The 13,461-nt window shown below is 40.5% G+C and overlaps 1 protein-coding gene across 1 annotated transcript in view; it reads left to right on the forward strand.

Moving 5' to 3' along the window:
• Positions 1-13,461, forward strand: part of OBSCN (obscurin, cytoskeletal calmodulin and titin-interacting RhoGEF) — a 284,159-nt gene that overhangs the window by 41,318 nt on the left and 229,380 nt on the right. The window contains exons 5-7 of the mRNA XM_075214135.1: positions 5,041-5,346; positions 6,872-7,138; positions 12,253-12,522. Coding sequence (XP_075070236.1) covers positions 5,041-5,346; positions 6,872-7,138; positions 12,253-12,522 — 843 coding nt within the window. The remainder of the gene's footprint in view (positions 1-5,040; positions 5,347-6,871; positions 7,139-12,252; positions 12,523-13,461) is intronic.

The raw sequence follows: 13,461 nt of genomic DNA on the forward strand, positions 1-13,461 counted from the left end.
ATCTTGCTGGACTGTGTTTGGTTCTCCTCTGGAGTCTGCTATCCGCTGAGTCTATTGCCATCATTGACTGTGTTAACTTGTGCTGGACTACTTCAAGAGACTTTCTATGTTTGCAGATCTGTTCAGTCATTTATATATATTGTGCATGTTACGGTGGATCGTATATAAGGTGCCTGTGTATATCCTGTGTTGCAGTCTCTCCCTGTGCACCTCCTCACATATATATTCAGTGGTACAACTTGCTCATGACAGACCACTGATCCCTGTTTCCGGTATCACCTGTTCCAGTACCCTCTCACATAGCAGTGGTACAACTTGCTACCGCAGACCACTGACTACCCGGATACCTCCACTTGGATTCCATTCCTCCACTCAGACAGCGGTGCAACTTGCTATCCGCAGACCGCTGACTCTCATCACCCCTTTGTCTCTGTTGGACATTCCTCCTCACTATAGCAGTGGTACAACTTGCTATCGCAGACCACTGACTACCTTCACGTGCCCTTGTCCATACAGTTCCTCGTGTATTATTACCTCCATATTACCAGTGCTGCTAGTCATAGACTTTCCTGAGCATCTCATCAGTTACCATTTCCTGTTCCGTGATCACCCAGCTACCAGAGTACCCTATTACCATCTACATTGCTCTGGTAAGCCTACCACCTGGTGATCCCTGGGTAAAGACTCCTAGTGCCCGTGACACTGTAGCTGCACTGGAAAGCCGACCAGGTTCATCAAAAATTTTTTGGAAGGTTGTCAGAAATTCTGTATAATTTTGCAGCAAGGGGTCATTCTTCTCCCATAGGGGTGAGGCCCAGACCAGGGCTTGACCAGAAAGAAGGGACAGAATGTAGGCAATTTTTGCCCTATCCGTTGGAAAGTTTCTGGGCAATAATTCAAAGTGAATTGCGCACTGATTCATGAATCCTCTACATGACTTGGGGTTCCCATCGTACATAGGAGGATTAGGAATTTGTGGGTACACGGTAGTTGTGTTAGCAGAAGATTCAGCAGATGTCTTAGATTTATGGGAGGATGCCAGAGTATCCTGAAAAGAATCCAGACGAGAGGATACATCCTGTAAGTACTGCATGAGACGATCTTGATTGGTCTCTTGTTTTTCCACTCTCCCTATTAGGTGTTGAAATAGGTCCTTGGGAGAGGGATCGTCCATGGTGTTTATTTCCTTTTTTGGGTCAGTGCAAACTGTTACGGTGCTGGTAGTTACAGGTCTGATAGTCAGAGCAGACCTGTACACGACCAGATGCCGAGTCTACTAGGTTCAGAATAAGGAGGCAAGACACGATGTAGTTCTTCAATACTTCAATGATTGATAAAACATATATATATATATATATATATATATAAATATGCAGATGATGATATGCAGATGTCAATTTGCCACGGAGGAGTGTGATAAGGTGATAAACACAATAGCAGTCTATTCACAGCACAGATGATAATATGCAGGTGACAATTAGCCAGGGCGGAGCGTGACAAGGATAAACACAATGTCATGAGCCGCTGCGGCTCCGGGCACCGCTGCGACTCTCTGCCCTCGCGTCCCGGCCGTCGTCATGACGACCGGGACGTCACTTCCGGGTTGTCCCGGTCGTTGCCGAAGCAACGGTCAGGACGCATTCACTATGCTGCACCGCGCTCCGGCATTCAGGACAGCCGGGCGCGTGTGCAAAGGCAAGAGAAGCCAGCTGGCTGATTGTCCATCCTGGGGCTGCCTTTCTCCCATTGGACCATGCAGGTATTTAAGGCAGGAAGGGGCAAAGCCTTCCTGCCGGTTATAGTTCCTGCTCTGCTGCTGACTAGCCTGCTTTGTTCCTGGTTGCTGTTACCATTGGATTGATTACTTGTTGCCGACCTTTGCCTGATTCCTGACTTCGTTTGATTGCCTGTGCCTATTGACCTTTTTGCCTGGACTCCTACGCTGCTGATTTGCCTGTGACCTTTGACCCCGGTTTGTGTACTGGATATTCTGTCTGCTGCCGGCCTCGACCCTTGCCTGGACCTCACTCTGCTATTGCTCCTATCCTCTATCGCTGGGTTCTCCCCAGTCAGCGCACAATTCACGACCCTCAGCTGTCTGCGGCCAAGTCTGTCCCCACCACTAGGGGCTCCAGCGAAAACCAGACTTCTGAGTAGACTCCGGGTTTTGTGTTGCTGGCTGTGGGGGTTCCTAACACACAATAACAGTCTTGTTATATGCACATGAACAGACTTACAGCAGGCTGTGAATCAGTAGAAGCACAATAGAGAGAAAACAAAGTCTTTGTAATATGCACAAGATGATACTTGCAGCAGGGGAGTCCCAGTAGAAGTGCTTCAGCACTAGTAGAGAACTGAAACTCATACACAAGAAAAACACAGGGTCAGGATACACAGGCGTCCAAGGAATCAGGCTAGCAACAAGTTGCACTGACAGTGAGCAGATGTCAGTGCTGAGTTTAAATAGAGCAGGTTAGAGTCACCCGCCCTGAGTCATGTGATGCACAGAAAAACAGAGCAGACAGGGAAAGTAACAAAACCTGGTCAGGATTGTTACACACCCTTGTATATAATTGACGTGAAGCTTTGCAGAGTTTTGCTGCACGTGTCTGACAAAGATATGGCGCGCTGGAGGTCCAAGATGGGACTGTGCATGGCCTCCTATACTGTAGAAATCCTGTTGGGAATTTTCCTATTCATTTCTACAAATCATTGTTTCTGTGTATAGAGTTTGTACATCAGAAACATTCTGATTGTCCATTTCAGCTCTCTACCTCCCCCCTTCTCATCGGAGCTTCTTGCTACAGTCTGAACGTGAGAACAGATAATTAGATTACGTTTCAATGGCTGATTTGTGTATTAGCTTTTTCCTTTTATTTTAGTCAATTTTAAAGTTTAACATTAAATGTTTAATTTTCTGTCCTGTTTATTATTATTATGCATTTTATATGCTGTTGTCATTAGTGTTTGGATATGTAACTTCTATTGATGCATTCTCAGAAGCCTGACCCAGGGGTTACAGGTTCGACATTGATGATTGCACTCTGTAGTGTCTGTGACCTTTAGGACTGTCTCTCTGCTTTGTCCGTGTTGAGGACCAAGATTACATTATTCCAAGTGCCATGTATCCATTACACATTTCTCAGGGCAGCGGGTAGGATTACTAATGTGTGGAAAAGGTGTACATGCCTATTTTAACGTTACCTTTTAATAGTTACACACAAATTAATTTCTTAACAGTAAATGTTCTTTGACCAACAAGTTAAACTCTTCCAATCGTGTGTTGACTTTTCTTGTTTCATACTTTATATTTCGATTCGAATATTTATTAGGAGGTTTATAAATCCTACTGAAGGAAACCACAGAACTTGGCCAACGTAATACGGGTCTGGTCTGTGCAAGTTACTTCCAAATAATTAGAAGCCCCTGAAGCTCCAATTCTAATTGGATAATGAATGATATTACTTTCCACATTCCCGTATGACATTTGAATATGGTCCCTTTCCAAACCCTAAGGTCACAGCTTCCCACTCCGAAAAAATTAAAGGGAGACTTCTCATTTCATACATCAGAAGCAGCAGATGAAACGGACTAAGTCATTTCCTGCCGGTTACACATCAAGTCTACACTGGAGGAAATAATTATATTTTCTGAGAATTACTTCACAGATCACATTTGGAAAGTTTAAAAATGCAATTAATAGTAAAATATTATTTCATTAAATGACAATCGATCTTTGATGATAGCAGTTTATTTAGCCAAACACCACTGAAATACAACAAGAGTTAAACGACTTGTGTCGCCAGCTGTTGTAGTACTACAGGTCCCAGCATACTGAGACGTGAGTTCTACAAGAACAGGGTCCCCAGCAGCACAGATCAGTTATACAGGAGGATTGTGGTGTTTATACAATGTCATTCAATTTGTTCTCCTCTGCTGTAATAATGATTGCCATTTTTGAAAATATGTTTTACGTCTTCTGTATATTTTTCAATTCATATTGTTAAATTAAAATATTTTCATATATAATTTTTCTCAATTGTTTTTTTCCAAGTAATGTTATTTCCTATATAATTTATGTGTTTGCAACATGAGAACAAAGTCTATATGAACAGGAAGCTCGTACTGAATACATAGTTACTGTAACCGTTTCTGATGTTGGCCGAGATGTGTGAAATGCTATTTACAGTGATGAGCTTCTCAATCCTTAACCTGTGTAGACAACTCTGGCTGAATGTCATAAGATGATTTTCCTATCAGTTACTAGCGGGTGATGACACAGTGTCATGTATCTGCCAACTGTATGTTTCAGAGTCTCTAAGGGCATGAAACTGAGACACATTCTCCTATTTATACAACTTGTACTCTCAGATTATTAAGAGAATTAAGTGTCCAATTGGGGGATAGACTTACTTATTTTAAAGGGGAAATAGCTTGTAGAAAAATGTCCAGCTTATGTCAGGAATGACAGATTACTGAATGGTGTTATTATTTGAATTACATTTTGATTATTCTAGTGCTATTGTATTACCTTTTCTTCGTAGCTAAAATACAGTTCTAATTCTGTTTTAATGAAATCCAGGGGCACTCGTGTGAATGGAGATTCACTCCGTCCATATATTCCACCCAATATTTTCTCTTAGGTCCCAAAAAAAGGTAAAACAGACCTTGGAACTTATTCTGACTTGATCATTGAATTTAGGTGCACAAGGAGTTAAAATCATGGGAAATCAAGATTTTTTGGGGAAAGTGGGGACTGTCCTGGGAAAACTTGGACATGTGGGTGTTCTAAGTCAGATCAGTATCTGTTTGCTTAAAAAATAATTACTCACAGCATAGTGCCATATTTCTGTAAAAATCCACACGACAATTCACTGATTTGAATTAAACCAATTGTCTACATGACACAAATTTTAGAAAACAAAAGACTGGAACTGAGTATTTTCCTTGTCGTTTTGCTCTAAACGGCATTAGTTTTAGCTAATTAGTTGCATTCCTTTTAATTCTGTTTTTTTTCTTTCTATTTTTTTTCTTTTACAGTCTTAAGAAAACCTCCATCAAATGCCCCGATTAACCCCTTGGTAACTGAAAAGACTGAAACATCTGTTAAATTAGTCTGGTCCCCTCCCCCGATGGATCGACCAGTGCCCATCGATGGGTACATTGTGGAACGTAAGAAGCTTGGAGCCATGAGTTGGGTGAGGTGCCATGAGACGGCCAACGTACCCACCCCAGAATTCATAGTCAGCCGTGTACCAGATGAAGGGAGTTACCAGTTTCGGGTCAGTGCCATTAACAGCTACGGGCAGAGCCCCTACTTGGAGTTCCCCGGAACTTTGTATCTCGGTGAGTGCGCTTATTCATTATGGGCCTGATTCATTAAGGAAAGTTAAGCAAATGTAATCAAGTAAGGCAAAACCATGTTGCCTTGGAGGGGGAGGTAAATTTAAAATGTGATGGCAGATTTATATTTGGGGTAGGGCATGTGCTACATCAACGTTAAATTTCAGTGTACAAATAAGCTATCAAGTATTTGTGTGCTACATTAGAAAACAGACAGTATTTATCTTATGTGCAAAATAATAAACTCATTTGCACCCCTTGCATTGTAACATGGTTTTATCCAGAAAACTTGAGTAAGAAAACCTACTTAATTTAAATACTTAGCTTTCCTTAATGAATCAGGCCCTACTTTTTCAGTTATCACTCTTTGTCAGAATGTGGACAGTTTTAGGTTAGTTTCTATGGAACCATAAAAAACAAGTCAAATATTATGTGTAGATCATCAGATGCTCAACTGCAATGCTAATAAATTATTATAACTATATGTAATTGTTTAAAAATGTGATTATTCTAACATGTTTGTATTCTTTGGAATTGAGACATAATTCATGATTTGCCAAGATCCGAACTTATCTCATAATATGACTTCCACAAAACTTAATTATTTCATCCCTATTGTATTTATTATAATATAATAATTATTATTATTCTCTCAGTGAGAACATGATTCATAAATTATCAAGATTATAATTGATCTTATAAATGTGACTTCCAAAAGGAATTGATGAATGTATTCAAAAACTGTAGACAATTATTTTGTGTTAGAATGATAATAAAAATGTTTGAAGCAAAACAAGATGTCTGAGGTGGATTCATAAATTAGATAACGTTATACTTTCCCATGAAGCACTGTTATATTATAAAAGACGTGAAACCATGATTAATCTCGCACTTTACCCATCCAATATAAAGTACTTAAGTGTATGTAAACAATATAATATGTAATTATCAAATAATGGCCTTTTCAGTGAATTTCCTCATCTGGTAGGAGTACTGCACAAAATCCCTGAACATTGCACAAGTGTGGACAACAAAATATATTGTGCTGGAACTAGCAGTAATAACACTTATATGGGAGTTCCAAAAACTATTTTGTCAATAAAATTTCAAGCAAACTTTGATGACAAAAGTAGGGGATCATGGAGAGAAACGTTATTTCCAACAGCATTTCCTAACATGAACTATAATAATTCCATTGATTTTAGTCGGACCTGCATTTGCTGTAACACTGGGCCAAATGCTGATATCGGTGTCAATGTCTTAATTAGGGTAAAGTGTGCAACATACATTTGCATTTCAATCACTTCAGACCATTGTCTTCTGATCTAATCTGAACAACTTGACCTTACCTATATGTGGCCTAATTGCTCGCTAATTAGATTGGATTGAAACGATCTCTTAGATTGGCTGTTAAGGTGTGTGGGCAGCACTTAAGGGCTACAGAACAGCTTAGGAGTGCGAGGAATGTATTTCTTTTAGACAGCCATATTCTCAGAATTCTATTGTACAACTGTCTCTTCTCTTCCAGAACCTATGCCCTCCATTAAAAACCCTCTGAAACCTGCTGAAGTCACAGTTGGGGGAGAAGCAACTTTCACTATTGACCTCACCACAGTGTCTTCTGGCACTTGGCTGATAAACGGCACAGCGGTTGAGAGCAGTGAGTGTTATCTGGTGAAACGGGCAAAGAACACTCACATGCTAGTCATCAAGAACATCACCCAAAAGGAGGACCAAGCGGAAGTGAAGTTCATTTGTAAAGGGATCGAGAACAGCACAAAACTCAAAGTAAAAGGTAAAAGTTCTTATTGTTTTTCTCTGTTGTATTTACATATAATATTAATATATCTCAATTCATCATCATCATTTATTTATATAGCGCCACTAATTCCGCAGCGCTGTACAGAGAACTCATTCACATCAGCCCCATTGGGGCTTACAGTCGAAATTCCCTAACACACACACACACACACACACACACACAGACTAGGGCCAATTAACCTACCAGTATGTTTTTGGAGTGTGGGAGGAAACCGGAGCACCTGGAGGAAACCCACGCAAACACGGGGAGAACATACAACCTCCTTACAGATAAGGCCATGGTTGGGAATTGAACTCATGACCCCAGTGCTGTAAGGCAGAAGTGCTAACCACTTAGACACCATGCTGCCAATTAAGTATATTCCCCAGGACAGCACCAATCTTGAAACTGGATTTTTTTTTATTTTAGACAACTTTTGCTTCACCTTTTCTAGGTGTCAGTGTCATTGTGCTGGGATCCCAAGTGTCAGTGTCATTGTTCTGGGATCCCAAGTGTTAGTGTGCCATTGTGTTGGGATCCCAAGTGTCAGTGTCATTGTTCTGGGATCCCAAGTGTCAATGTGTCATTGTGCTGGGATCCCGAGTGTCAGTGTGTCAATGTTCTATGACCCCAACTGTCAGTGTGTCATTGTTCTAAGACCCCGAATGTCAGTGTACCATTGTTATAGGACCCCAAGTGTCAGTGTGTCTTTGTTCTGGGACCCCAAGTGTCAGTGTGTCAATATTCTAGGATGCCAAGTGTCAGTGTGCAATTGCTCTAAGACCCAGAGTGTCAATGTTTCATCTGGCTGGGACTTTTTTGCTTTGTGACAGGCCAGACATTGGTAGATTATGGTGTTCCATGCAGAATGGGGTATATAATAATAAACTTCCGAGCCAGAGAATACACATATTTAAAGTTTGTTCCCAAATTAGCGGAAGGCAGCAAAGGCTTTTGAGTGGCACAAAATGGGCAGATACGGGCACCCCTCAGAGGTGATAGTCCTCCCATACCGTAGGACGCCTCTTGCTGTTTAGATGCATTTTATAGATATAGAACATTAAATGCATAAATGTAACACTTCTACATGAAAATAATGACCACTCTAATGACCAATTAGTGTCACAAGTTTCAGTTGTTTGCAAACGTCATGTCAAATGCCCTGGTCAGATGTTTCACTGAATCACTAAGTGAGCAGAAGACAACACAACCTCTGCCGGGTACAAACAGGACTTATCTCTGCTTGTTTTAATGCACAATTAATATTAATTTTCTCAGCTTGACAGATAAAAAAATAAAAATAAATGGTGAATGTGACGTGCAAAACATTTATCACCCTGTCATTCAGTACTTAGTAATAACGTCTCTGGCAGAAATCACAGCCCCATAATTCATAATCCCACCTCCTATATCTATATATAAAAACATTCCGGCAGCAGGAACGGGATGGAAAGTTCATAGATTCCAGACATGGCCAAATTCTTATGTTGTTCGTGAGTAATTTTATCATGTTCAGATCTGGATATTGATTTAATAACACAATTAATAGCTATATCATTGATCGACTATTTGACACTTTAATTAAATTGCTAATTAAATTAATTGACCTCCATTAATGATGATTTTTGCATTTTGGGACCTATTTATTATAAAATTCATAGTGTGACAGTGCATCCGATAAGAGGCTATCCTGGTGATTGGCAACAGGTGGCCCTCTAAGCCTTCACCTGTGGCCCCCAGCTCCTTCCTGGATGATTGTCAGATTTTCCTGTTATAACTTGCAGCTCTTGTTTAAAATGCTGATGTGTTATTACTGATTGGTGTCACATTACTTGATTAATGTATAACTTATTACTTAGATTCATGGTAAGTGTGGCCCTTCTGAAGGTTAGAGGGCCGCATCATCCAGACCCTGAAGCGTATCAGGTTGCCCATCACTGCTGTATGACCACTGAGTTCTTTCCTGACATCCTGATCGCAGAGGCGAAAAAATGAACCTCCGGGTTATGAATCGGTGTCTGTACTGCGCATGCGCAGAGGGTTTGGTTAGAGGAGGGGGGGTCGTAGCGCCCAACCTGCCAGGGAGGGAACAGAACATAACTTTCTGACGGACAGAGTTTGTAAATGTGCCTATTAGTGCATGCAGAGTGACCAGGTCTGTAAGTTACATGTATGTCAGCCATTTGCATGTTGGTGACATACAAAGCACATTTGTGTATATGCCCAGAAGAGGTTAGTTCAGCTTTAGGATGTCACCAAGTGATCAATCATTCAATGGATAGTTCACCACTGTCTACTGGCACCACCACTGGCTCAGTGCAGTACTGCAGGCCAAGTACAGAGAATACAAGACTATTTTATTAAACACAGGGGTATATACTGAGCTGTTCATTCTAATGAAGGTTTGGGAGCCCAGTCCATCCTGATATTCTCAGCTGCCACTTCTGGGAAACGCCACATTTCTGGTGGAGCTGGAAAGAGCACAGCTGATTAGTGATAGGCACCTAATGCTCTGTTTGCCATGTAGACAAAAACATGCATCTTAACGTCAGTGGAATTATATTCACTTTTCATTAAAATTAGTAATTTCCCTCCTGTTTGTTGCAGGATCAACACGCTCCATATTTAAACTTCACATTGGACAGGACAAAATAGCAAAGGTTGTTCATGAAGGGTATGCGATAAGGATCTCATGCTGGAGCAATGCCCTTTAGGCAGATCTGGCACCTAGCTCTTGCAGCTGTTGTGAAGGTGCATTGACATATTGTGACATAGTTCGTTCTGGTAGGCCATGCCTTAACCCTTCTGCTGCTAGTGGGATCATTAGTGGTTTCTAGTGACCCTCTATGATGTGGTCGCTGTCTTGGTACAGTCTAAGTTTTCCTCGGGAAGGGTCAGGGAAACCCAATTTTCTGAAACTTTAACAGTACACTAAAAAAGCAAGCTGTCCCTACCCCCAAACCGAAAGATATAGGGGAAAAATGCACCTAGGAATTGTGGGTAAGGTTAAGCACAATTAATTGTGATCACAAGGGGGTGGGGGGGGGGTAATTGTGATCTAGATTATGCATGTTTTTACAGAGACATGCGTCCTTGGCATTGATGTAGGATTAGTAAAATTGTGTGCACTGTGATCGGTGAACCTGGCCGGATATGGGTGCAATATATATAGAATGTGAGATATGCGCTTAAATATCATCACAAGAAATGAAAACACAAGATTTTAATTTGAGGCACAGAACAGGTTAATAAAGCAAAGGGGAGAAGTTGTATTTTGTAGGTGCAAGGTTGTGTGAATGACTATAAATCCGGTAAAATATGAGGTGCTGGGAATTGGTAACATAGATGCCAACATCCTAAAACTTCCGTCAATTTGCAGCAGAACCTCTCATTTGTGTTCTAGCGGGCTCTGCCCATTTCAATCATTGAAATTCGGGACAGTTTCAGGAAGATTGGGATTTTTGGCAGGTATGCCGTAGTCAGCCACTGCTCTCAGTGAGTTACCTGTTAGACGGTTTAGGAGCTGTCTACAGCAGAAGGCCAAAGATAAAAGCAGATAAAACAATGTGATAGTTGAAAAGGTAAAGTTGTGACACTTGAAATAAAGGATCTCTTATTAGTTATATAATATATCAGTGAGCAGTAATTTATGAGATAAAAAAGTTAACATTAATTAGGGCTGTGGTGAAAAGTGATTGCAGAAATATAGAATACATCGGGTTGATGATATTCTCTGCGGCATAAATGACACTCACTGTAGCTATGTACATGGGCTACATATTACCTGTAGAATATAGCAGCTTAGTAACGATTCATCATTCTAATCGGTGTACGACTGTTTCACCCTTATTAGGTATCATCAGTAGAAGATACCGCATGGGCAAAGCTTGGAGAGTGCTAAAAGGCCGCCTAAAACACTTGTGTGGCAATATATAAATATATATATATATATATATATATATATATATATAATATAACAGCAACGTCTGGTCCCTTCACCTGTCCTCGTGTTTCTCCCCTTACTCCTCATACTTACTTCCAGGAGAGGGAGATAGGAAATCCTGTATTTCACTAACCTGTCAAAGCCGGTTGTAATGGTTTTTACGATTACCACTATTCTGACATGGAGAAGCCCTACAAAGAAAATCGAAATTAAGAAAAAACGATTGGAAAAGAAACATATTTACCTTCAACCTGACGCTGGAGATCTCCGAGGGGAGCACCAAGCTGACAGCAAGTGATTCCGATTGGAGAAGTGTTCGGCACTGCAGGCTGACGTCATTGCGACGTCTGTCAATAGAAATTTAAAGCTGCAATGTGGGGACATTGCCGCTTTACATTTCTATAGACAGACGTCGCGATGACGTCAGCCTGCAGTGCCGAACACTTCTCCAATCGGAATCACTTGGTGTCAGCATCGTGCTCCCATCGGAGATCTCCAGCGTTGGGTTGAAGGTAAGTCTGTTTCTTTTCCAATCGTTTTTTCATAATTTCGAATTTTCTTTGTAGGCCTTCTCCATGTCGGAGTAGTGGACATCGGTAAAGTGTACCCAACCCGTCAAAGCATGGAAAAGTGCAAAATAGAGATGGGGGTGAAGAAAATGCTAAAATACCATCAGATGAGATGCTTCATAAATCTTTAAAATATCTCAAACCAAGCATAATTTTTTTACACTATTTCACAAAGCTACTTTTATATCAGTGAGTTGTGTAGTTTATTGTAATTTACATACCTGGTCCATTGGTTAATATGATGCCAGGGTAATTAAGTGTATAAAAACTCTTTTTAAAAAAGGTTCATACATCCAATGTGTTATATCTGTATTTACAACGGCATAATGCCACTTCTCTTATTACTGTTCATGACCATACTAGCCTCTTGTTGTTTTGCTTGAACTACTTGCACTACAAGTGGGCATATTGTGGCTCTAGTGTTGGTGAATATTACACAATTAGAGCCAGGCAATATGTGTACTCATTGAGAACTCCAAATCTTACACACATCAGATGGACGACATCCACAAGTACCTTACTGACGGGGCTTCTGGTGTTCTCCATGTGTTATTTTGTTTTGTCTATTAAATTATTTTTTCCATGTTATTTTTCAGCCCTTCCTGAATTCACAAGCACCAAAAAAACCAATGAGGTGAAGGTGACCTCTGGGGAGCAGGCAGAATTTGTTTCAGAGACCTCTGAGGAGAACGTAACTGTGTTCTGGTATAAAGACAGCAAAGACATCAGGCACTCGAAGAAATTCTCCATCGAAACAAAGGGAAAACACCATAAACTCGTCATCTCCTCCGTCAGGAAAGAAGACGAAGGGTTGTACTCATGCAAAGTCGGCAACGACACTGTTACGTTCACACTTAAAGTTACAGGTGCGTCAATGGGTCACTGGGAACTTGTTTATTGAAATTGTCACCTATCCACAGCAATGTATCCAAACCTAAACCACTGATACAAAATTACTATAATGGTTTCTGTATTATAGGGAATGGATTGACCTTCTGGAGAAAGGATTTTTACAGGGTGGATTCCAGGGGTATATTTACTAAACTGCGTGTTTGAAAAAGGTGAAGATGTTGCCTATAGCAACCAATCAGATTCTAGCTGTCATTTTGTAGAATGTACTAAATAAATGATAACTAGAATGTGATTGGTTGCTATAGACAACATCTCCACTTTTTCATACCTGCAGTTTAGTAAATATACCCCCAAATGTGCTTTTTACCAAGATGTTCATACTCTATGTATGTACATGCATATATTATAGGATTTTGTGGGCGTATTTTAAAAATAATTTGTTTTGCTACTTTCATTTGTATGTGAGAAAATTAATTATCTACTGTCTAATATCAAGCCTTACAGCAAATTTGTTTTCGCTATCAAAACAAATGTTAACAAATCTGTCTTGTGTTAATGACCTGGCTGCGTGTACGTTGCTGTATGTACGCCCGACGTTCGCTTGGCGCATATGATACAGGCACTGAGCTGAATGTCAGCTTTTTTTAATGTAAATCACACCCAAAGTGAGTCCAGTGTCTGTTCTAGAAGGAGCATTCTGGCACCAGTGATCCCCCTTGAGCTTGTCTATGAACTTGATGTTTGGAGTGAATTCTCAAAAGTACAGTAGGTATAAGGGTTATATACAGAAGAGTAGTGTGGGAACCTTGGAAGCTCAAGTGGACCCGATGGATTGGGTGTATAGCAAGTGTTAGACAGGATTTATTGTCAGTACAGTGAACTCCAAATTAATAATAGATTTTACTTTTTTTTATATATTTACTTTAGCTCTGTCATGTAGACATGAATCCTTA

Source organism: Mixophyes fleayi, chromosome 5, assembly GCF_038048845.1.
Source record: "Mixophyes fleayi isolate aMixFle1 chromosome 5, aMixFle1.hap1, whole genome shotgun sequence".
Lineage (NCBI taxonomy): Eukaryota > Metazoa > Chordata > Amphibia > Anura > Limnodynastidae > Mixophyes > Mixophyes fleayi.